This window comes from Hippocampus guttulatus, chromosome 16 (genome assembly GCF_054856545.1).
Source record: "Hippocampus guttulatus isolate MCC_2025c chromosome 16, RoL_Hgut_1.0, whole genome shotgun sequence".
Taxonomy (NCBI): Eukaryota; Metazoa; Chordata; class Actinopteri; order Syngnathiformes; family Syngnathidae; genus Hippocampus; species Hippocampus guttulatus.
This window is the reverse complement of record NC_141276.1, coordinates 13,471,112-13,497,033: the sequence shown is the minus strand read 5'-3', so window position 1 is coordinate 13,497,033 and position 25,922 is coordinate 13,471,112. Positions and strand designations below refer to the sequence as shown.

Below are 25,922 nucleotides of genomic sequence, written 5' to 3'. Positions count from 1 at the left end.
GCTGCATTGGTCAGCCTTGTGATGGGGTGGGGGCATTAAAACCAGGCTACACTCCTGGAAGATGCCAGCTTGTTTTATTGACCCTCGTATTACTGAGTTGTGGCCATGTCCACAATTAAGCAATCACATTCAAACTTGCGTTGAATGAGAGCCAACATTTAATGTGCCTCTGATCAGCCCCACATAAATGCCCCCATAAATTTGTGGACTTGTGAAGATTAACCTTGAATGGTTTGTTGGTGGGCGGCCCGGTAGTCCAGTGGTTAGCACGTCGGCTTCACAGTGCAGAGGTACCGGGTTCGATTCCAGCTTCGGCCTCCCTGTGTGGAGTTTGCATGTTCTCCCCGGGCCTGCGTGGGTTTTTTCCGGGTGCTCCGGTTTCCTCCCACATTCCAAAAACATGCATGGCAGGCTGATTGGATGCTCTAAATTGTCCCTAGGTGTGAGTGTGAGCGTGGATGGTTGTTCGTCTCTGTGTGCCCTGCGATTGGCTGGCAACTGATTCAGGGTGTCCGAAGACGGCTGGGATAGGCTCCAGCACCCCCCGCGGCCCTAGTGAGGATCAAGCGGTTCGGAAAATGGATGGATGGTTTGTTGGTTGCAACACTGACATTCCACGTAAAACAATTATTTTATGTTATATATTGCTTACATAACTAACATCAGTCTCCTTTATGAAAACATTGTTTTCTTGGTTTTCTTGGTGAAATTGAAACGAAACTTACTCTGGTTACTCTTGCAATATATTCTCCATGATCATCGTTATTTTTTAAGCCTTAGTGTGAGGATCCAGGCTTCAGGCAACTTCCAAAAAGGGGGTTTTGTTCTTGCCAGGGACTTACACATTCATTAATTCAGTAGCTGAAAGGCTAACTGCTGTGTCTATTGCGTTTCACAAGTTATACAACCAGGACCAACCTGCTCAATATGCATCTAGATCTAATCGACTCTCTGGAAAAAAATAACTGCGTGTACTTTCATCTCAGTCTTCCTTGAGATACTGTACGCCACGCAGACCATGAATGGGTGATCTCTACACACAATCAGTTGATTGAAATGCCTTGCCCACTGTTTTCTCAAATGAATAAAACGTTCACGGTGGTCTTTGTGAGCCACAAGCTCGCCACATGAATAGCAATGGCACTTCTAATCTTACAAAAGAGAGACAAAAAAAAAAAAAGCAGGTACATTACAGTAGGCCATGTTTGGATGTGTGTGTCTTTGGGGGTAGGGGTGGGGGACTTGTTTTAATGGTCCATATTTAAATCATTAACAGGCTTATTAATATATATATATATATATATATATACATCAGATTTTTTTTTATCTTAAACATACACGCCAGTCTCATATTCCACTACTTCCTTCTCCCTCAGACATTACATGAACAAAATTAAGTCATGTCTGAAGTCTTGTGGGATCCTCCAATGTGCGCATGTTCATTTTGTTGTCTAAAAATAATCAGCTCTGAGACGCAAACGAAGAATGAAAACATGAATGTGAATGTCATTGTTGTACTTCACTGCGCTCTGCTGGTTAGAAGTGGGAGACAACTTCAATTTATGTAAGGCAGCGGATCACTTTACATAAAAAAGAAACATTCCAAGCTGTATTGTGTAATTGGAATAGATCAGAACCGCAGCTTGAGTTATTTGATTGCTTTTTGAAACTATATCATTGTTTGATGGTGTACGAACTGTCATCCAGCCATCCGTTGCTTATTCTGAACAGGTTTGTGGAAGGTGCTTGAGCCTATAGCAGCTGACTTCAGGCAGAAGGCAGACTATCCCCTGAACTGGTCGCCAGCCAGTCGCAAGGAACATATAGAGACAAATGACCATTCACGCCCGCATCCACACCGTCACTGAGTGGGAACCGATCCCACCCTGCCCGCAAACAAGTCAGGCGGGTGTACCACTACACCATCAGCAATTTATGCACAAACGCTGACTGGAATTCATCACCAGGTATAGCGTTAATCCTGAAAGAATGAAGCCATATCTTTTCCAGTCAGGAATATAAAATAAGTCTTACAAGTGAGATTCCATTGGAAATATTATGCCCTCCTACCTTGTGTGCATGATGAACGGAGTGCTGCTTTGGTCCAGTGTCTTGTTTGTTTGTTTGTTTGTTTATTGAACATAAAACATATATACAGTAATAATTTGACAGAAAATAAGGTAGATAAAAAAAGTAAAAAGAAAGAAATCGGCGGCCCGGTAGTCCAGTGGTTAGCACGTCGGCTTCACAGTGCAGAGGTACCGGGTTCGATTCCAGCTCCGGCCTCCCTGTGTGGTGTTTGCATGTTCTCCCCGGGCCTGCGTGGGTTTTCTCCGGGTGCTCCGGTTTCCTCCCACATTCCAAAAACATGCATGTCAGGCTGATTGGACGCTCTAAATTGTCCCTAGGTGTGAGTGTGGGCGTGGATGGTTGTTCGTCTCCGTGTGCCCTGCGATTGGCTGGCGACTGATTCAGGGTGTCCCCCGCCTACTGCCCGAAGACGGCTGGGATAGGCTCCAGCACCCCCCGCGACCCTAGTGAGGATCAAGCGGTTCGGAAAATGGATGGATGGAAGAAAGAAATCAATCTTCATTCAACACAGTTATGTTCAAGGGAGTAGGAAGAAGTAAAAAACTTATCTAGTCCTACCCCGTTATGTGATTGTATCTAATAAATCATTTTTATATCAATCAGAAAAGTAAGAAGAAAGAAGTCTCCATTAAGGCTCATACTTTACCCTTAACCGTGATATTTTTACAACTTTTGGTTTGTATCGGGATTATATACTTCCACACCCTGACACTCTTGTGTCAATTTTCTCTTAAATTCATAATGGATATTTATATACCTTTCTCTATTTATCAACTTAGTTCTGATTTATCATTATATTTAATGTTTTGAATTTATCATTTTAACTCTGATTGATGTAGGTTGTTTGTACTATTTTTTTGAATTTGTTTTTTAACTCAGCAAGCGATTTACTCATTTTCAGGTCCGTTTCGAGATTATTCCACAGATTAACACCTTTGATAGATACACTTCTTTGCTTGATGTTTGTTCTTGTTTTGAGTTTTTTGAATAAGTTGGTACCTCTTAAATCATAGCTGCTTTCTCGAATTTCGAAAAACTTCTGAATGTTTTGGCAGAGCAGGTTATTGTGTGCTTTGTACATTAATTGGGCGATTTTAAAGTCAACCAGGTCATAAAATTTCATCGTATTTAATTTGATAAATAGTGGATTTGTGGGTTCCGTATATTTTGATCTATTAATAATTCGAATTGCTTTTTTTTGTAGGTTGAGAATAGGGAGTGTGTTTGTTTTGCAGGCATTTCCCCATATTTCCACACAGTAGGTCATATATGGTAATAATAATGAAGTGTACAATGTGTACAAAGATCTCTTATTTAGCACTTCCTTGGTTTTGTAGAGGATCCCTACGGTTTTGGCTATTTTTCTTTTTACGTTATCGATATGTGGCTTCCAACATAGTTTTGAGTCTATTACTAATCCGAGAAACTTGGTTTCATACGCTCTTTCTATCTCAATTGAGTTTACCATAATTCTAGCTTGGTGTTTGATTGGTCTTGTGCCAAAAACAATTAACTTCGATTTTTTCAGGTTAAGTGACAATTTATTTCTGTCGAACCAGTTTTTTAATTTGTTTAATTCGTTTTCTACGGTTGTCAGGAGCTGTTTCAGATTTATTCCAGAACAGTAGAAAGTTGTATCATCAGCAAATAGGACACATTTAAATTGTTTTGAGACCTTGCAGATATCATTTATATATAAGATGAATAGTTTTGGACCAAGCACTGACCCCTGAGGAACTCCGTGAGTGATTTTTAGTTGATTCGTTTTTTTATTGTTGAGTTGCACGTACTGATATCTGTTTTCTAAATAACTTTTTATCCATTTATAAGCTACACCTCTAATGCCATATCTTTCTAGTTTTTTCAATAATATACTGTGATCTATTGTGTCAAAAGCTTTTTTTAGATCTAGGAAAACCCCAACAGTAAATTCTTTGTTGTCTATATTAGTGGCTATTGCTTCCACAAACTCCATAACTGCCATTGAGGTGGTCCGTTTTTCCCTGAAGCCATATTGATTCTCACTTAACAGCGCATGCTTTTGTATAAAGCTATCAAGTCTGCGAGAAAATAGTTTTTCTAATATTTTTGAAAATTGTGGTAGTAGTGATATTGGTCTATAATTTGTAAACCGATGTCTTTCTCCACTTTTATAGATTGGAATAACTTTAGCAATTTTCATTTTTGATGGAAAGATACCAGCTTTGAATGACAGGTTGCATATGTGCGTGAAAGGTCGCACTACATATTCTATAATCTGCTTTATTATTGTCATGTCAATATTAAAGCAATCAGTTGACTTTTTATTTTTAAAAGTTTTTATAATATTTGATACATCTTCTTGTTTTACAGCAGTAAGGAACATCGTGGAGGAGTTTCTTTCTACATATCTATCTATTTCAAACAAGTTTGTTGGATCAGGAATTTGTTTTGCTAGGTTACTGCCGATGTTGACAAAATACTCATTAAATTCAGTTGCTATTTCTGCAGTTTTTTCCAAAATAGTATTTTTGCCTTTGATAAAATACTCTGGATAATCCATTTTTTTAGGACTATTTCTGATTACTTGGTTAAGTATCTTCCATATTTCTTGTGTGTTACTTTTATTCTGCTCTAATAGTGCATGATAATGATCTCTTTTACTGGTTCTTATAATATTTACTAGTTTATTTTTATAGGTCTTATATTTTTTTTCTGCTTCTTCAGTTCTCAATTTTAAAAACAATTTATATAAATTGTTTTTCTTTTTACATGCGTTTTCTATGCCTTTCGTTATCCATGGCTTACTTGGGTCTTTATACTTTTTGGAGACTTTAGTTAATGGAAAATGTTTATCATATAAGGAGATTATGGTAGACTGAAATACTTCAAACGCTGTATTTGGGTCTTCGTTTGAATAGACCTCGGTCCAGTTTTGTTTTTCTAGGTCTTGCTTAAAGGCGTCGGTGGAGCGTTGGGTTCTTAGTCTTATTTCTGTTATGCGAGTTGTTGATTTAGCTTTTCTATCAAAATAATTATGAAAAACTGCAAAAACAGGTAGGTGGTCACTTATGTCATTAATGAGAAGTCCACTTTCCATTTTATGGTCAATCTTATTTATAAATATGTTATCTATTAATGTGGCCGTGTCAACTGTTATTCTGCTAGGTTTCAGGATTACTGGGAAAAAGCTGTTGCTGTACATAGTATTTATGAAGTCGGTTGTTTTTTTGTGTCCATTTGGGTTTAATAAGTCAATGTTAAAGTCACCACATATTATTCGTGTTTTCTTATCGTTGTTGTAACTGAGCATATCTGTTAGTTTTTTATTGAATGTGTCAATACATGATCCTGGTGTCCTATAGATGCAACTTATATTTGATGCCTTTTTATTATGTATTTAAAATGGTTAGACATTCCATTAGGTTTTCTATTGTGTTTGTCAATCTCTCGATTTTACTGCATTTAAGTGCTTTGTCTACATATATTGCAACCCCCCCTCCTTTTTTGTTTTCCCTATTAGTTGCAAACATTTCATAACCTTCTATTTCCATTTCAGTTGTTTTATCTTCATCAAGCCAAGTTTCTGATATGGCAATTATTTTGAATTTATTGAATTTAGTCAGGTATTCTTTGATTTTTGTGAAGTTTTTATAGAGACTTCTACTGTTTAAGTGTATTACTGAAAGTGCATTTTCCAATTTTATATTAGTGTTGAATTGTTCATCCAGGTAATAGTCAGAGTTTGTTACCCTTTGTTTGTTCTGGAAGAAGTTGTTGTCTGGGTCCAAATTGTTCTCAGGATCGAATGGCTTATAGTCAATATCTTCAAAGGGTTGGAAGTCCATGTTTTTGGGATGTGAATTTCCCGCTCCCACGCGGTCGTCGCTGGCTCCCTCGCGGTCGTCGTTGGTTCTCTCGCTGTCGTCGCTCGCTCTCTCGCCGTCATCACTGGCTCCCTCGCGGTTGCTGGCTGGACGTCTCCTGGGTCCCTCGTGGTCGCTGGCTCCCTTGCGGTCGTCGCCGACTCCCTCACGCTCGCTGGCTGGCTGCCTCCTGGCTCTCTCACGCGCGCTGGCTGGTTGTCTCCCGGCTCCCTCAGGCTCGCTGTCTCCCGGCTCCCTCGCGGTCACTGGCTCCCCTGCTGTCGTCGCTGGTTTCCTCTCGGTCGTCTCTGGCTCCCTCGCGGTGGTCGCTGGCTGGTTGTCTCCCGGCTTCCTCGCGGTCGCTGGCTTCCCTGCAGTCGTCGCTGGCTTCCTCGCGGTCATCACTGGCCCCCTCACGGTCGGTCGTCGCTGGCTCCCTCGCGGTCGGTCGGTCTTGAAAAAGTTATTGTCCGGGTCCAAGTTGTTCTCAGGGTCAAATGTCTTGTGGTCAGTAGGGTTGGAAGTCATCAAAGGGTTGGAAGGGTCATCAAAGGGTTCGAAGTCCATGTTTTTGGTATGCGAATTTCCTGCTTCAGTAGGGTCAGAGTTTTTATCTTCGGGTGGTGAATAATTCTCAGTATGCTGCTTGATGGTGTTGAACTCGAGCCTGTTGTGTTGGAGTACTGGTGCGGGGGTGGACGATAAGTTTGTCATGTCTTACGTAGGCAGTTTCCCCTCTGTCACGTGCAGCTTTTAATTTTGGGAGGAGCTCTTTTCTTTTTTGTCGTACGGCATCTGTAAAGTCTTCGTTGATGTAGATGTTGGAGCCTTTTAAGTATTTTGCTTTTTGTAGGATCCTTGATCTGTCCTTGTATTTGAGAAATTTCACCACAACTGGCCTCGGACGAGGTCTTCCAGGTTCTTGTCTTCCTGTGCGGTGAGCTCTCTCCACCTCAATTTGCCCCTGTATCAGCAGCTTCTCCTTGAGGATTTTTTGAACTTTTTCCTCTGTTTCAGTCCACGTTTCTCCCGGTTTTTCCTCAATTCCATCAATTACCAAGTTGTTTCTTCTTGACTGTCCTTCCAAGTAGTCCATCTTGTCTGTTAATACAAGCATGCCGTCACATATTTTGTAGAATTCTGTTTGCATGTCTTTGGAATGGCCAGTTTGACAGATTAGATTTTTTTTAATGTCGTCTACCTCTTTTTGGGTAAAGTTGATGCTGGTTTTTATTTCTTGGACTTCCCTGGTAAAAGTGTCAAGTCGTGAGTTTGTTGAGTCTATTATCATCTTGACAAATCCTTTGAAGTTTTCCTGTTGTTGTTGCAAGAGCGCCGTAAAAAGCTCTTTTTGTTGCTGGAGTAATTCGTTTACTTGAGTGAGGGTCAGGAAATCCTCATCCTGCTTTGTGTCTTGCTTCTGTTTGGGTGGCATTTTGTCGGGTCTCGTTGCTAGCCAGTTGTATGCTAGTTTGTGACGTGTCCAGTGGGCTTGCTGCTGGGTGTTTCTAACGTGGCAAGTGGGGTTGCCGGCTCCCTCACGCTCGCTGGCGTTCGGCTGGTTGGTCTCTGTCTCAGTGGCTTAATTTACGAGCATGGACTTTACATTCTGGAACGGGGGTGGCGATCCTCCCTCAGGCAGTTCAGCTCAGCTCTGGCCTCTCGCTTGTTATGAATACTTGGCATGGCATTAGTTTCTTCATACATTTCAAGTATCAATTCATTTTACAGTATTTTCCACACCATAAGGTGCCACCTAAAAGCATTCAATTCTCTCAGTGCGCCTTCCATATGATCAATATTCTGATTTCTTGGGCGTTGTGTTTTCAATATTCTATCAAACGCTTTGTTAGAGCTGCAGCTGTTGCGAAAGCTCTCTATAAATAAAGCTGTATTGTAATGTATTGTATTGATTCCCTTCACAGTGGCTCTATCTAGTGGATGCATGCCGCAACTGCAGCCACTATTGTAGCTTCTATTCTATGCACCTTCTAATGTGGTGCGCCCTACATATGAAAACAAATTTAAAATTGGCCATTCATTGAAGGTGTACCTAATACGGTAATTTAGATGATTATATCTGAAAGATAATAAAAACCCCAAATTCACATAGGAAAAATCTGAAAATTAGCATATTGTGAAAATTCTATGCGAGAAATGGGTTTTAGCCATTGCATTCCTTGTGCCAAGCCACTCTTGAACAACAAACAGCGTCAGAAGCCTGGGCGAAAGACAAAAATGACTGGACTGCTGCTGAGTGGTCCAAAGTCATGTTCTCTGATGAAAGCAAATTTAGCATTTCCTTCGAGAACCAGGGTCCCTTAGTCTGGAGGAAGCGAGGGGAGTCACAGAATCCACGCTGCTTGAGGTCCAGTGTCAAATTTCCACAGTCAGTCATGGTTTGGGGTGTGATGTCATCTGCTGCCTTTGTGTTTCCTGATGGCCAAGGTCGACGCGGCCGTCTACCAGAAAATTTTAGAGCACTTCATGCTTCCTGCTGCTGACCAGTTTTTTAGAGATGCAGATTTCACTTTCCAACAGGACTAGCTATCAGTACCTAGTGTAAGGACCATGGTATTTCTGTTCTTGACTGGCCAGCAAACTCGCCTGACTTAGAAAATCTCTGGGATATTGTGAAGAAGACAACGCAATGTGTGAGACCCAGCAATGCAGAAGAGCTGAAGGCCACTATCAGAGCAACCTGCGCTCTCATAACACCGGGCATTGATCGACGACCATGTCTCGTCGGATTGCTGCACTAATTCAGGCAAATGGAGCCCCAATTAACCATGGAGTGCTGGACATGTACATACGTTTCATTGTTTATACATTTCGGTTGGCCAACATTTCCAAAAGTCCTTTCTTTGTATAGTCTTAAGTATTAGTCAAATATTCTGAGAATTTGGGTGTTTTATTAGTTTTGTGTACCTGCACCCTGGATGCATTGGGTGTCAACTTTATCCAAACCCAGCCCTCTTTCTGGCCTCTTTCAGGATACAATCACCCTGCTCTCCTCAAACTAATGTCCAACCCGAACAATCTGGTAGGTCCGTTTCTCAATCTTGTTGGATGCAATAATGCATTTGTTGCTCTACTATGTATATGTATATATCTAATGATGTTGTTGAATCAACATCACATCACTGATTCCCTGTCCTGTTTCAGAGTACAGTTGTGAACCGACCCGCCCTTGGAATCTTGCCACCTGAGAATTTTCCGGACAAAATCACAGAAAGTCTTCTTTCTGTGAGTTATTTGTAAATAAACATGCTCTACTACATTCAATCGAGTATCGATACTGTAATTGACCTCCTCTATAAAATATGTATCATACGAGTACAATATAATGTGCAATGTTTTGTCTTATCTAGTTAAGTATCTAGTTCTCTTCTCTTCCCCTTGTTCAGGTGGCTCCAAGTGGAATGACTCGTGTGCAGACAATGGCCTGTGGCTCATGCTCCAATGAGAATGCTTACAAGGCCATGTTTATTTGGTACAGGGTGAGTGAATTCCCTCCGGCAAAAAATATGTATTGAAAATTGTCATGTTTTGTTCTGTTGATTATGATTATGACTATGATGCTGGTTTGCTAACTGCGCTAACTGATAATCTTGATACATGTAAACGCTTTGTTGGCTCAAGCAGACAGTATAAATGACAGAGAGGATGTTTCGGGGGTGAAGGGGCCATCATGGGAAATCCACCTTCTATCCAGGCATTACGTTTCTTAACTAATAGATTAAGGACAAGCATTCGCTACTCCTGACTGGAGGCCGTATCAAAATTCAAGGTTATTGGTCGTTTGCTTTATGCAAACGTGAATCTTTAATCACTGTTCTGGAGAGTACAACTTCAAGTAAAATGTTATATGTCATATTGAATCAAATGTTCATGCGACTGGATTTCAAATGTGTTTGGTTCTTGGTGCAGAATAAAGAGCGTGGCCACACCTCACCATCCGATGAAGAGCTCCGTACCTCCATGATAAACCAGGTGAAGAAAACACTTCCCAGTAGATTTTTGTTTATATTCTGTATTGTTCTGGGTCTGGTGAACAAATCTTTGATCCGTTATATTTTTCATCCTTTGATTTTCCGTTTTTCTCAGGGCCCAGGTTGTCCAGACTTGAGTATTTTATCTTTCATGGGGGGTTTCCATGGTAGAACTCTGGGTAAGTGTCGTGGGCAAAGTGAGTAACTTTAATCTACACAGTGCTTCAACTACTGTGAATTTCAATGTCATGTTTTGTCTGCCTATCTCAGTGGTGTCAAACATAAGGCCCGCAAGGAGGTTCAATCAGGCCCACAGAATAATTTAAAAGTGAAAAAATGCATAAAAGACACGGAATGAATATTTTTAATAAGGTGCATTTCGGGGAGTATCCGCTCGGGGGACACACTGTTTTGATCAGAGAAGAAGACAACGGCAGCCTCAGTCTGTCACTGAGACAGACCCAACACTGCAGACGCTATCAAGGACATGTGAATACTTTATTCTTTACACATTTAATAGCACTCTCCTTAGTTTGTATGTAAGGTGTAGGCGGAGATTACATTTAGATTTTATATGCACATGTGTAAATGTTTGAAAAATACCTTTCTTTATAAATCTCGTTTTATCTTCAAGGTGCATGACTATATTTTTCAATAGCAATTACTTGTTAAAGTTGTGTGCCTTTGTGCAATCAGTGGGATCAGTTGCAATGCATATATGTGAATGAACAAAGTAAATTGCACATTTGTCTGAAAAAAAATCTAAAGAGCTTCATGAAATGTTTTGTAAAAGATCTGTTTATTAAATTTCAACATTTTCCGAATGTTCTTGTGCTTCTTTAGACCAAAACAAATGAAAGACATTATTTTGGTTATTGATAGCAGAGTATAGTATCATTTTAATGGTCCGGTCCACTTGACATCTACCGAGGCCATATGTGGCCCACAATGTGAAATGAGTTTGACACCCTTGGCCTATCTCCTCAAATCAAAATTGATTGAACGACTACTTTTTAACTATCCGAGCCATGAGTGACCCAGCCTTAAGTCATCACACCAAGGCGTTCAATTCTAAATATATTGCCGTTTTTATTTTTACTACACGGTTTTTAACTTTGTCTTTCCCAGGGTGCTTGGCGACGACACACTCCAAAGCAATACATAAGTTGGATGTGCCCGCTTTTGATTGGCCTATCGCCCCATTCCCCAAACTGCAGTATCCATTGGAGGAGTACAGCAGAGAGAATGCACAGGAGGAGGCTCGCTGTTTGGAGCAGGTCAGCTCTCCACATGTGTTCTTATGAGGACAACCGAGATCAGAGGTGGGCAAACTACGGCCCGCGGGCCGAATCCGGCCCGTTGGTCCTTTTAATCCGGCCCGCCGAAGGTCGGTCCACAATTAAGGTTTGATGTGAATGATTGCATTCATTTCAATTGGACTTGTAATGACAGGCATTTCACCGCCAGGTGGTGCATTGACTTGAAGTTGCAGAACACAGGGAGGGGGGGGGGGCGGGATCTTTTCGACCACCTAGGACCTCTGTATCGCTCTACTTCTACTGGTCTGATCACAACCCATCTGCAGAAATGCACAGGCTAAAATAGGTCATCAACAACACTGTCGTCATTTTAAAAAAGTATATTAATACCGTACTTTCATGCTTTTGTTCTGTTGATGTTTGATATGGACTGTCAACAAATGCAGTTTATTTTTTTTAATGTACCATAGCTCGTGCTGACCTGGCCCTTCTGTCAAATTTTAAAAGTCAATGCGGCCCCCGAGCCAAAACGTTTGCCCACCCCTGACCTAGATGTAAACGGAATGATAATAAGAACAGCCCGCATGTTTTGACTGACTGTAAATTTCAATGGCTCATGCTTGGCTACTAAATTGTGTACAATAGAGATAGACCGATTCGCAGCCAGGCCGAGTACACTGGTCGACAACGTTTTAATCAGAGATGGCTAATGTATTTTTGATGCTGATTTCAAAAATGTCGTTACTTTTTTCCTTGTACATCAGGTTTTTGAGATATTTTCATTTTTTTGTTTTTTAAGTTTGACCTGTAAAAACTTGCTTCATATGGATTTTACCATGCGTTGTAATTTCTAGCTATAACGTTTCAGAAAAAAAATCACCTAAACCCTTAATTCATAAATATTTCTAAATATTTAGTAATATTTTAAAAATAATATAATATGAAATGTAGTAATATATTTCATAAATAAATTATTCTATTACATATTATATTATCCATCCATCCATTTTCTGATCCGCTTATCAGAAAATGAGTCTAATAAGTGTTGCGGGGCGTACTGGAGCCTATCCCAGCTGTCTTCCGGCAGTAGGCGAGGGACAACCTGAACTGGTTGTCAGCCAATCGCAGGGTACACAGAGACGAACAACCATCCGCACCCCCCTCACACCTAGGGACAATTTAAGAAGAGAGATAAGAAATCCTTTATTAGTCTCTCAATGGAGAAATTCCCAATTCACAGCAGCAAAGTTTTAAAGTACTCCATTAACCTGCCATGCATGTTTTTGGAATGTGGGAGGAAACTGGAGTACCCGGAGAACACAACACAGGCAAGGGGAAGCTTGGTGCATGTTCTTTGGGTTTCACCCTTAGAGATACTGTGAGAAGCTCAACCATCCAGAAGGGGCTCTAAGTAGAGCCGCTGCTCCTTCATTTTGCGAGAGCCGGAAGAGGTGACTCAGCGTCTCTTTAGGATGCCTCCTGGATGCGCCCCTAGGCCCCGGGACAACCCAGGATGCGCTGGAGAGACTGTGTCTCTCAGCTGGTCTGGGAACACCTCTGGATTCCGCCGCAAAAGCTGGATGAAGTGACTTTGGAGAGGGAAGTCTCTTCTTCCCTGCTTAAACTGATGTCCCTGTGACCCTTCGCCAGACAAGCGGAAGAAAATGGATGGATGTTTTTGTACACATTTATAAAGCTGTCCATCTTGCATCTTGAATGTGTCTTCAGGTAGAGGACCTGATCGGAAAGTGGAGGCAGAAGGGTAAGCCTGTTGCCGGGATTGTAATCGAACCCATTCAAGCTGAGGGAGGAGATAATCACGCCTCTGCGGAATTCTTCAGGAGCCTCCGCAAAATTGCCAGCAAGGTAACAGTAACGGCAACAGTAACAGCAATTGGGTCTTTTACAAGTGCCTGCAACAAGTGGGTCACATGCCACAGTATCAATCTGTAATGGATTCTGGTGTCCAACGACATTCAAAATTGTCAGGGATCTGCTCCGTTTGTCCAATGTCGCACCTGTTGATCAGCATGTCATTAGCTCTTTTCTGGCAAAAGAACTAATAGCCGACGACTTACGGTCAAATTGTGCAACTGTCACGTGTTTTTGTTTGTTTCATATTTTGAGTTGTCTGATTTTTCAGGACGTTTTTGTGTTATTAATTTAGTTTTTCCAGTGTGCCCCTGTAAGTGTTCATGTTAATATAATTTTGTTCAGTGCATCTTGCTTCTCATGCCTCTCTGCCTTTTTGGTCATTTACCATCACACTACATGACAAACGTAGACCATTTCATTTTTACATAATGAATTAGTGACTGGTTAGAGTGTAGAGTTACCCTCACTCTTTATAAGGTTTTTTTGTGTGTGTTTTTTCTATCTAGTGGATGCATGCCGCAACTGCAGCCACTATTGTAGCTTCTATTTTATGGGTACAACCAGTGTTTCATTCTGGGATAGTCAAGTGTTACAAATCCCGTGCAGGCTTATACTGTATTGTAATGAGTCATTTTTGAAGTTCGACATGGTCCAAGTGTCTTTCCCATTTTATACTGCATCATTCTAGCTAACAAGCAATCTAACTCGAAGAGATTTGTTTGATTTGTTTATTTGAGATTTGTGTTTTTATGCGGAAAAGAAAGTAAAGAAGAGATATTAAATGTGGCGTGTGTGAAGGGATAATGAATTCTCCATCACTGTAGTGTCCTTTTTATGAAATTGAAGAGCCAACTGAATTGAGATTGTAATGGTCAGGTTGTTTTACTTTGCAGTGTTTTCTCAAGTATCATGTATCAATCCATTGGTCTGTTTTCTCCATGCAGCATGGCTGTGCGTTCCATGTGGATGAGGTACAAACCGGAGGAGGGTGCACAGGAAAGTTCTGGGCCCACGAGCACTGGGGCATGGACGACCCCGCTGACATTGTCTCCTTCAGCAAGAAGCTTCTGACTGGTGGCTTCTACTACAAGGATGCATTTCAGGCTGATCAGGTTTGCCATTTTCCAGATTTACTCAAATAAAGACCAAAGCCTTTATCTAATCCTAATAAATCAAAATTAAAAGTGTCAAACGATTAAAATATTTAATCTAATTAAAAATGCAACTGTCATAATTAACTCAAATTCACTAAATATTAATCGTGATTACTCGCGCATTTTTTATCGTTTCTGAATTTCCTTTTATATTTTTTGTCCTATTTTTCCCCATTTTAATGCTCTCATCAACATGGAATCATGAATCAGTTTTCTATGTGCAAAATGCAAATATTTACTGAAATAACAATTTCGATTTTCAATTTTACATGAACATTTTTCACTTGGAGCAGTTATTCATACATAATCTCTCACACAATATTACTGTCTATCAACAACAGTGAAAAAAATATTTTGTCACACAACAGCTGCTTTAACAGCTCTTTTTATGGAATCAAAACAGAGCAATATAACATTATAAAGTGCACATCTAAGGTAAACTAGTACTCAGCCTATAGTGGATTTAAGCCATGGTTGCATACTTCGTTTTTCTCAAGTTTGCCTTGAACACAGCAGTCAGGCTATGTTGATTCTGGTGGTCCTAATTGCGCGAAGTTTCTCTATGGTTTTGTGTCGACATCATTTCGGATGACTACACTTGGTTCGATGACAACACTGGAGACATTTTATTTTCAGTGTGTCCGCTAAGTCGCTACCACTGCACCGCTGAACTCTCGACGTGCCTCAGCGCACCGTCACTGTCAGACGAACACAGAGAAGCTCCACCCGTTATATTTATATGGACACGGAACACTGTAACCTTCCACACAAAATAGTTCCAAACAAGTACCGTATTTTCACGACCATTCGGCGCACCGTGTTGTTGGGCGCAGTCTCAGTAAGGGGTGCTATTTATGTATTTGACACATACACAAAACGCACTGTATTATTGGGCGCAGCCAGGCATGGTAAAACATACGCCAGCTTAAACATACGGCATGCATGCACGGACGCTAAAAACACGTTTTTAAAAAGGCAACGGAAGCAAAACTGAGTTCGGTTGTACTTTATTTAGCCATTTTACAATGTACTCACGTTTTTCTCTTCACCTCCTACACGCTCACCCTTCACTCACTGGCGACAGGTACCGGCTCGGGGCGTGCCTTTAGCGTCCTCTTACACGCCCACCCTTCACTCATTGGCGACTGGTACCTGCTAGGGGCGTGCCTTAGCGTCCTCTTACATGCCCACCCTTCACCTCATTGGCGACTGGTACCTGCTCGGGACGTGCCTTTAGCGTCCTCTTACACGCCCACCCTTCACTCATTGGCGGACTTCCGCATGCCTGTCGTCACTCACTCCGCCTTTCTCTATATAAACAGCGTGTGTCGGCCAGAGGTGCTCTCAGTCAGGCTTTGGAACTCGGCGCATACACTAGACGCTCCGCATTATAAGGCGTCCTTTCCATTTTGGAGAAAATTAAGACTTTTAATGGCGCCTTATAGTCGTGAAAATACGGTAACAATCGCGTCAGTGGCATACATCGCATTCGCATTCTCCCGCTTGGTGTACCTTAGCCTTCTCCACTACGTACAATCTCTGTACACAGCTTGTAATGGAGGCTCTCGCTGGCAATCCGTAGTGGAGTCATTAGATGCAATGTGAATGATTTCAGCTTGAGTCGAGCTGTGGACAATGTTGACAGGCTTGCATGCAGTAGCCATACATTTAGCTATGGCTTCAGCAAATTTGTTCTTCGTCATGTCATCCATTTTCTTCGCTTTGAAATGATCCATAGCTGTCTGACTGAGACGAGGGGGCGGAGTACTCACGTCAGCTGTGTGCTTGGCCATTAGGTGGTATTTTAGACTCGACGTGCTATGATGATAGCTCAGTTTACGACTGCAAAACATACAGGTAACTTTGGTCTTGTCAGTGGAACAATCTGGCAACTTTTTAAAAGTAAACTTTCCATTCATAAACTCTTTAAGTATCCATTTTCGGTGTCTCACGCGTGCGTGGACCTGTGCAGCGCGCTTGTTGTTTTGTTTCTGGTTTATTTATAGAGCAACGTAACATCCGCTGTGACGTGTGCCGCGTTCATCTCGCGAGAAAATTTTTTATCCCGTTAAAATTCATTTAAATTAATGCCAATAAAAATGCGCTAAACTGACAGCTCTAATCAAAATATATGTATTTATTTCTGCAGTCTTTGAATCCCCCTCACTGTCATAGCTGTGTCACATTGTGTTCTTTTACACGTTGCTTGCCTGTTGTCAGCCCTACCGCATCTTTAACACATGGATGGGAGACCCTACAAAGAACTTGTTGCTTTCTGAGGTCCTCAGCGTGATTCGCAGAGAAAACCTCTTGGTGGAGGTGAACCGTTCAGGAAAAGCCTTGATGAACGGCCTGAATGAGTTACAGGTAATGTGTTTGTGTGTTGATTTCTGTGTGTTATTGAATGTCAAATGACTTTGTGTAGCTTGCCTGAAGTGTTGTAGTTGTTTATTTACACAAGCTTTTTATTCATTATTTCAAGCATTTGTAATCTTATTTATATTGCCTGCACTGGCCAAGTATAGGATCCCAAAGTGTGTTATACAATATATTTGTATATTCTATATTTGTGTTAGGTTTATTTTAAGATTAGCACAGGACCCACAGTCAGACACAATGAACTCAGTACTGGTTTATTGGGAAGAAAAGCGACAGGTCAAGGAGGCAGGAACCAAAGGCAGTCAGAGAAATCAAACGCAGGTGTACAGGAAGGCTGAGCGTAACAGCTAAGAAGCAGCAAGTACGGCTGGGAAGACAGCTAACGAACTGGCAATGGGTGTGGCTGACGAGGTGAAGACTGGCAGGTGTGCCGTGAGACAGGTGCGATGATTGGGGAGACTGAATTAAGGGAAAGGTAACAAAAAACAACAGAGGGAGGGGCCACACAGTGGACAGACAATGTGTTCTAACAATTTATGTTTGAACTTCTCCATACTGTCCGTTCCGTCCGTCCGTTATCCGAGCCACTTATCCTCATGAGGGTCGCGGGCGTGCTGGAGCCAATCCCAGCCGTCTTCGGGCAGTAGGCGGGTTACACCCTGGACTGGTTGCCAGTCAATTGCAGTTCTCCATACTGGACTATACTTATTTTTCCAATTCACAGTTCAGAACATAAACAATGCTGCTCACTAGCTCTTGCTCGGTTAGAGTATGACCTAGATGCCTCTTCTTCTCAGGCTCAGTACACCGGCATCTTGAGTCGAGCTCGAGGGCAAGGAACTTTCTGTGCCATTGATGTCTGTGATGATGCAACACGCAATAACATCCTTCAGAAGGCCCGGAACAAGGGTATGTCATGTGTCACTTTTCATTTCTTTCTTTCTTGACTCTTGTATTTGCTTCATTCTTGATCATGATAGAAACAAAAGGGCCATGCAAACTAAGTCGACATCTACCTTATCTTCTCACTGCTCTGCGGTCACATGCGACACACACGCCTGCACACGCAGACACACAGACACACACATTCTATGCCACAGCAGGGAGATGGTGCCTTACTCAGAATGTATACTGACATTTGTCATCCACACTTGGGTCTCAAGCTAGGTATAAAAATTGGCACACTATTTCCAAAACTTACTTTTGAAACATTCTGTTGATTTGAATCAAACTGAAATCTAGTACATCAAAGATGTCAGACCATTAAAATTTGTAATTGTAATAATCACATGATTTCTGTGGTTACAATATTGGAACAGCAAGATCCATTTCATTGTCCTTAGTGTAGACTGAATATATTTGGGTGTCAGATTGAAAAATGAATAAGAGACAGAATTTCAAAATGACAGCTTTTGTTTGATGGTATTTTAATATATTTTTAAATATTTTATTTAATTTTAATTTTAATTAATTCAAATTGTAAAAATGTAATTTAATTTTAAATTTAAATTTAATGTAATATATTTTAATCTCGATGTATTAAACGACTCAGCACAGAGCACCTTTTGTTTGAAGCCATTAACTTTTTAAATGAGCAAATGTATTTAAACTAGAGCTGTCAGTTGAGCGCGTTTTTATTGGCATTAATTTAAATGAATTTTAACGGGATTAAATTTTTTCTCGCGAGATTAACGCGGCACACGTCACAAGCGGATGTTACGTTGCTCTATCAATTAACCAGAAACAAAACAACAAGCGTGCTGCAGAAGTCCACGCCCATGTCTGTTTTGCCAGCCACGGCAGCACCAGACACCGAAAAACGGATACTTAAAGAGTTTATGAATGGAAAGTTTACTTTTAAAAAGTTGCCAGATTGCTCCACTGACAAGACCAAAGTTACCTGTATCATACAGGTATACGATGTATGCCACTGACGCGATTGTTACTTGTTTGGAACTATTTTGTGGAAGGTTACAGTGTTCCGTGTCCATATAAATAGAGCGGGTGGAGCTTCTCTGTGTTCGTCTGACAGTGACGGTGCGCTGCAGTGGTAGCCCTAGCGAAAATAAAACGTCTCCAGTGTTGTCATCGAACCAAGTGTAGTCATCCGAAATGATGTCGACACAAAACCGTAGAGAGACTTCCGCGCAAGAAGGACCAACAGAATCAACATAGCCTGACTGCTGTGTTCAAAGCAAACTTGAGAAAAACGAAGTATGCAACCATGGCTTAAATCCACTATAGGCTGAGTTCGAGTTTACCTTAGATGTGCACTTTATAATGTTATATTGCTCTGTTTTGATTCCATAAAAAGAGCTGTTAAAGCAGCTGTTGTGTGACAAAATATTTTTTTCACTGTTGTTGATAGACAGTAATATTGTGTGAGAGATTATGTATGAATAACTGCTCGAAGTGAAAAATGTTCATGTAAAATTGAAAATCGAAACTGTTATTTCAGTAAATATTTGCATTTTGCACATAGAAAACTGATTCATGATTCCATGTTGATGAGAGCATTAAAATGGGGAAAAATAGGACAAAAAATATAAAAGGAAATTCAGAAACGATAAAAAATGTGTGAGTAATCACGATTAATTTTTTGCGAATTTGAGTTAATTATGACAATTGCATTTTTAATTAGATTAAACATTTTAATCGTTTGACAGCTCTAATTTAAACGGATACCAACTTAAAGTGAATAACATTTATTATTATTCGAGGCATAACCCTTACGCTATTACTGCATCAAGCCTGCAACGAATTGACATCAACAGACTGTTTCATTATTCATTTGAAATGCGTTTCCAGGCCTTTGCAGCAGCCTCTTTCAGTTCTTGTTTGTTGCTGGTCCTTTTTCCCCTTCAGTATCCTATTCAGGAGGTAAAATACATACCCAATTGGGTTAAGTTTCACTGATTGACTTGGCCACTCCAAGACCTTCCACTTTTCCCCCCTGACAAGGTCATTTTTGTGTCAACAGTGTGTTTTAGGTGATCATATTTTTATCATATACAGTAATTCCTCATTTATCACGGGGGTTACGTTCCAAAAAGAACCAGTGATAGGTGAAATCCGTGAAGTAGTGAGCTTTATTTTTTTAGTTATTATACAATACTGAACTATGCATACAATGAAACCAAAGACCAAAACCTGTTTTCAGGCCCAAGCACAAAAAAAAACAACAAATGTTTTCAACAAATAACTATAATAGTTTTTGGAAATACTGTACTGTAAAATATTATTGCTTGAGCGCGTCCTCAGGTGCCTTTGCAGAATGTTTCGTCGACATTGTGGGTGTATGTATGTACAAAGACGAGGTGCGGAGACTGTTCACGTTGGTGAGTGCCTTAGCCAATCCGGATGCAGCACGCAATTCACTTTTTAAAAACATTTTAAAAACTGCACTAAAAAAAATCCGTGAAACAGCGAAGCCACGGAAGGTGAACCGCGTTAGAGTGAGGGATCACTGTTTTGCATGATGAAGCTTCTCCCCATTAGTTTGAATGGATTTTTCTGTAAATTGCCCGACAAATTGGTTTTGTAGACTATATTCTACTGCTCCTGTCATGAGTTACATCCTCAATAAAGACTACTGAGCCAGTTTCGGAAGCAGCCATGCAAGCACAAGCATGACATTACTTCACCATACAAATGAGCTTTTATGTTTTGGAATCTTAACTCTTTTATTACCCATGACGTATAAATATGTCTTGAAAACTCACTATGGCTGCGTACCCATGACGTATTTTTATGTCTTTTGCGTTTTTTTGCGTCATAGTGTCCAGAAGGGTTTGACGCAGCCTGTGACTCAGGATCAGGCTTGTTTGCTTTGTAAATCATTTAAAATCTGCCCAGCAGGTGGCAGCAGGTGTAAGGGATAAGCCACGATCATGCTGCAGAAGAAGTAGAAGTAAGATAAGATAAGTTAAGATAACCTTTATTTGTTCCACACTGGGGAATTTTGCAGTCTACAGCGGCAAAATTGGGGGGAAGAAAAACAACAAAGTCTTTCATTGCACAAAATAAATATTTCAGAAAGAACTGTACACAGTTCAAGAAAAGTGCAATATAAAATATAGCATTAGCAATACAGTATATTTGTAGAATAAATATAATAAATTAGCAGTAAAATAGAAAACACAGCATAAGGTGGCTGTGCTATTTACAATGGTTACAGGTTTTCATGTATGTTTATTCAGCAGCCTGACAGCAGTCGGTAAGAAAGAGTGGCAGTATCTCTCCTTCTTGCAGCGCGGGTGTTACAGTCTCTGGCTGAAGGAGCTACTCAGTGTGGTCATGGCGGGCTGGAAGGGGTGGGAGGGACTGTCCATAGCTTTTAGGTTAGCGAGCATCCTCCTGTTGCCCACCTCCTCCAGAGTGTTCAGGGAGCAGCCCAGGACAGAACTGGAGGGGGAGGGATGCATGGGAGGAGTTGTGGAGTAGCTTGGAGTCCTGTGGAGTTAGTAGAGAGTGCATTTGATCCAGTAGCAATGGAGAAATCAAAACAATTAACCCTTGAGGATTGCTTTTGGGGAAGAAAAGGATGCAGCAGCCATCAAAAGAAGCTGTAAGTGCAAGAACACTGTGGCGCACGGTTAGTGCAGCGAAGGTGCTGGGTCTACCTTCGCAAAGGCAAGTAAAGTGAAACTCCAATGTGCTGTATATAGATATTGTGTGCCCTTGCATCAGGGCAATTGCTCCATTTTGTATCACAACCCAAAAAATTATGCAAGAATAGCAGGGTGGAGGGGGAAACACACATGCACAAACCCAATGGTTCACTTCTGCTCATAGTTCATTTTAGCAGTTCAATCAAGTGCAAATAAATATTTTTTAAGATCAAAGCCCTATTTGCGGTGTTTGTTTTGTGGAAGGAAAGTCTTCTTTAGATATATGAGCTCTCAAAAAAGCAACCAAAAAAAAGTAGTGATACTTGAAATTATGCTTGAAATACATGTTTTTTACAAAAAGGTCTTTTTATCCATTTTTTCGCCTCTGAAACTGGAAATCTGATGGAATTTTGCTGTTTTCGAATGCTAATAGCTAAATCATGGAAAAAGATATAAGCAAACTTTTTTTCAGCTAAAAGAGAATCTCATCTTTCTTTTGGGCCAGCTGCATGTTTATATCGCCATCGAGCACAATCTGTGGGCCTTGCGAGGTCAATCCAAATTCAGTTGAACGACTGGGTTGGAGGGCTTTGTCCAGTGGAAATGGCTGGGATCAATTAAGCAGATCCTTTCTTTCTCCATACTTTGGCCTTTCCATCACTTTTGTAGAGTTTAATCTTGGTCTCTTTGGTCCACAAAACTTTATTCAAAACTTTTGTGGCTCATCTCTGTACTCCTTTACAAATTCCAATTCCCCATTCTTTTGCCATTGAGTGGTCAGAACATTCCAAATTCTTGTATTGGCTATGCCCAATATTGTGCCAAAAAAAAGAAATAAAAAAATCTGATTGATTTCTTCCCATAGACAGTTCTCTGGTATTCATGTTTGCTTAAGAACAAATGCAGTTTTCACAAGCGAATTCAAATTCCAAAACCAAACACGATTGAAAGTTTAAGCAATCTAAAAGGTAACACCCGAGGAACTAAAAACACCCATCAGTCACATGTTCCAATACTTTTGCTCACTTGTCAAGTGGGTGGGTTCAAGCAAACGGTTCTCTGTCCTGAATTGTTGAACACATCTGGATGTCAATACAAAAAAAAAAAAGAAAAAAAGATGGAATTCTCAACTTTTGTCTCATTCGTCTTTTGATCAGGAGCCACAAATTTCTTCAGTATACAACAAAAAAAAAGAAATTGACCTTGACATTCCAATGCTTTTGGAGGGGACTGTATATGTACACATTTATTTGTTGTTAATTTAAATAGATGAGTTTTGTCTCAACAAAATGTGATCTGCACTTTGACACGACAGGAACTCTGTGAACATGGATGTCGTCATTGTATTTTGTCAATAGGTATCCTCTTGGGAGCCTGCGGGGACCGGTCAATCCGTTTCCGTCCAGCGCTGGTCTTCAAGGAGTACCATGTGCACATGTTTCTCAACCTCTTCAATGACATATTGGCCCAGATCAAATGAACAAATGACAGGCAAAACAACAACATTCCGAGACAGAATTCAGAATAGAGGGAAGGAAACCTCCTTACCGTCCATGACAAGAAATGCACAAATCACACAAAAAACCTTTGACAGGGCCAAGGTCAGTTGAGTTTACCCAAGCCACAACAATGATAACAATGTCTCCGTACATGTGATGTCATCAAGCTGTAAATTCATTTTGTATTTCAAATCATTGTCATAATTCTATAAATGTGTGGGAATGACACCATAATGAAGCAGAGTAAAATCTGTCACATTTGGGTAGATGCTAGTGGTGAGTGGGTGAAATAAGAACGCAAAGTCCATCACCATATTCTTCACCAGCATCACTCCTCTTGAAACGAGCTTTTCTCCAGGTATACTTTCTTTAAGATATCATACAGCAACTTTCACAAACACAACCTGATGCGTCATCTGTCGTATGTGCACAGTATTCCACTCAATAACTCCAATGAATGTGGTGGAATCTGATATCATCACATGAAAATGTAGTAAAACAACTTATTTTGAGATAAAAGTCAGCACTGGCTAATCTCTCCATAATGTAGGGCCTTTTCTCACTGCACTTGGGGCAGCAAAAGGACGGTAAAGGCTTACCCATATTTGGAAGCGCTTGCATCGGTAAAATAACAGGGAGGCTTATTCTATGACAGGGGTGGGCAAACCTTTTGGCTGGGGGGCCGCATCGACTTTTAAAATTTGACAGAAGGGCCAGGTCAGCACGAGCTATGGTACATTAAAAAAAAACTGCATTTGTTGACAGTCCATATCAAACATCAACAGAACAAAAGCATGAAAGTACGGTATTAATATACTTTTTTTAAATGACAAAAGTGTTGTTGATGACCTATTTTAGCCTGTGCATCGCTGCAGATGGGTTGTGATCAGACCAGTAGAAGTAGAGCGATACAGAGGTACTAGGTGGTCGAAAAGATTGCCCCGCCCCCCGTGTTCTGCAACTTCAAGTCAATGCGCCACCTGGTGGTGAAATGCCTGTCATTACAAGTCCAATTGAAATGAATGCAATCATTCACATCGAACCTTAATTGTGGACCAACCTTCGGCGGGCCGGATTAAAAAGACCAATGGGCCGGATTTGGCCCGCAGGCCGTAGTTTGCCCACCCCTGTTCTATGAGCACTCTGAAATCACTCTGCCAACCAGTTTACTCTTGGATGCGCCGCCTGACGTCGCCGCGGCATCGCTCTGGAATTGAACATTTTTCATTCACAATTAATGGGTTCGTTGCTGAGTGCAGTTTGAAAAGCCCTTTACTTGTCACAACCTTGACAAGAAGTGTTAGGCCCGTGTTGACTTCTAACAAACAGTGCAATCAATTTTGTCCACAATTTGTGGAGGGTTTTTTTTCATCCTTTATCACACTCAGAGCTCTGAATGACTTGTGAAACAGGCAAGAACAGCGCAACACCATCCCTTTTAAGACTAGCCATCTTAAAAGTGTCGGACTGTTATTTTAGACAACATTAACGACATGGAAATTATGCCAATTAATATTCCGACCTCCAACTCACTGCTCAGAGCAACATACAATTCATTTTAGCACTCATACACTGATAGGCCATCCAATCACTAAAGTTAGCGCGAATGTTTGTTTGAGATGGCAGATAGTCATTCATGATGCAGGAGTTCAGTGTTAGTGGTGAGTACAATACCAGCCTGCATGTCAGTGTCCCACTTGAAATGTCCTTGCCATCATTCTGCCTGTTATCTTGCTACCTGTATTAATAGAAATGACTCCGCTTGAAATGTTGTTGCCCAGATAAATGCCAACCTTCAATTGACCAGGAAAATGTCTCAAGATATTTAGTGCCTGCATGATATTTGGTATATATACATATTTTTTTCTGTATTACTTTTGTATACTCAAGCATCAATTGCGGCTAGTCATGAACACCCTTTCACATTTGTTTCGATGAATGGAACAGACTGCATTTCACAGCTAGCAGTCTGTAGTGCTTACTTCAGAAATAACATGTTTAGCGAATAAAGTAAATAAAGACAAAGCCCACATGTAGTTTACTAGCTACGGCTAAACTTGTCAATGATATGTAATCCAATTGCAAAGTATTTGTTTTTTTGACACAAACCTTGAAGAATAATGATGCTCTTTTGTAATCATGGACTTTTTCTGTGCTCAAAGATTCTACCGGTGCAAATTTAAACCAAGTGGAATAAAGTTATTGAACTTAAGAAAGTTGTTCGTGGGTGTGTATGAAAACGTGATTTTGACAAAGATGTAGCACATAATGTCTAACAGCTTTATAGTACGGGCATACATAAATGTTGGTGTAATGTCAAAAGATGCAGGAAATGTGTTTTAAAGACTGCTACATGTCAGACCATCTTTCATGCAATCTTTTGAACAAGTGTCAGAAATGTGTATCCAGTAAGATACCATCTGTCTTGTATGAATTATCTTAACTAAGTGTATGTTGAAATCTCTGGAGAAGCCGTTTGGTTGGTTAACACTGAGGAATATTATGGTAATAATACTGCTCCACTCCTCAGTCAGGATCATAAAGAGGAAAGGGATGCAGATAAGCTTCTTTAAGCATTTTGCACTCATGATCTGATCTAGATGATTATTGATGTAATTATTTTAGATGGCTATAACTGTTGTCTCTAATCTATACACTGTCAATGTACTGTGACAAATAAATGACATTTTGGCTAACTTATATCTTGTTTTGTTTTTTTAACTTTTTTGTGTTCATTGGAATAATATTTCACTTGATATGAGTATTCCATTCAGTTGATCACTTATGTATTTTTGTGGTAACTGTTAAAAAACTTCTCGTATGTCGAGCATAGCCCATGGACACGTGGTCACGTATTTCAAGTACTTTTACAGTGTTTCGTCACTTTTCTTGTGTGATCCTTCTCGGCCTACGTCAGAATAAGCGTAACACTCGAATAACAGTAGAAACACGCTTTCTCGCTAATTTCCATATCCACAAATCCAGATGGAGTGATTCAAAACGTCTTTTCTTAAACTTTGAAGCAGAAACAAAGCAGTACCTGAGTTCTATTATGGATTCCAAAAACAAGAAAGCTGTTAAGACTCTGGCTATATGCTCCTTATTTGAACTTTTTGTTTAAAAATCCCCTGGCTTCTTTTTTGTTTAAATCTTTGTAATATGTGCATGTATTCATAACATGTTCGTTTTGTTCTCTGTTTACTGAGAATTGTATCCTG

At 40.5% G+C, this 25,922-nt stretch overlaps 1 protein-coding gene across 1 annotated transcript in view; it reads left to right on the top strand.

Annotated features, from left to right (window-relative positions):
• Nucleotides 1–25,404, top strand: part of abat (4-aminobutyrate aminotransferase) — a 39,793-nt gene extending 14,389 nt beyond the window's left edge. Inside the window, exons 6-16 of the mRNA XM_086132311.1 lie at nucleotides 8,930–8,979; nucleotides 9,102–9,182; nucleotides 9,344–9,436; nucleotides 9,867–9,929; nucleotides 10,044–10,107; nucleotides 11,057–11,205; nucleotides 12,916–13,053; nucleotides 14,007–14,174; nucleotides 16,437–16,583; nucleotides 17,393–17,504; nucleotides 22,564–25,404. Of these exons, the coding sequence (XP_085988437.1) occupies nucleotides 8,930–8,979; nucleotides 9,102–9,182; nucleotides 9,344–9,436; nucleotides 9,867–9,929; nucleotides 10,044–10,107; nucleotides 11,057–11,205; nucleotides 12,916–13,053; nucleotides 14,007–14,174; nucleotides 16,437–16,583; nucleotides 17,393–17,504; nucleotides 22,564–22,685 (1,187 nt within the window). The 3' untranslated portion in view covers nucleotides 22,686–25,404. The remainder of the gene's footprint in view (nucleotides 1–8,929; nucleotides 8,980–9,101; nucleotides 9,183–9,343; nucleotides 9,437–9,866; nucleotides 9,930–10,043; nucleotides 10,108–11,056; nucleotides 11,206–12,915; nucleotides 13,054–14,006; nucleotides 14,175–16,436; nucleotides 16,584–17,392; nucleotides 17,505–22,563) is intronic.
• Nucleotides 25,405–25,922: the final 518 nt, after the last annotated feature.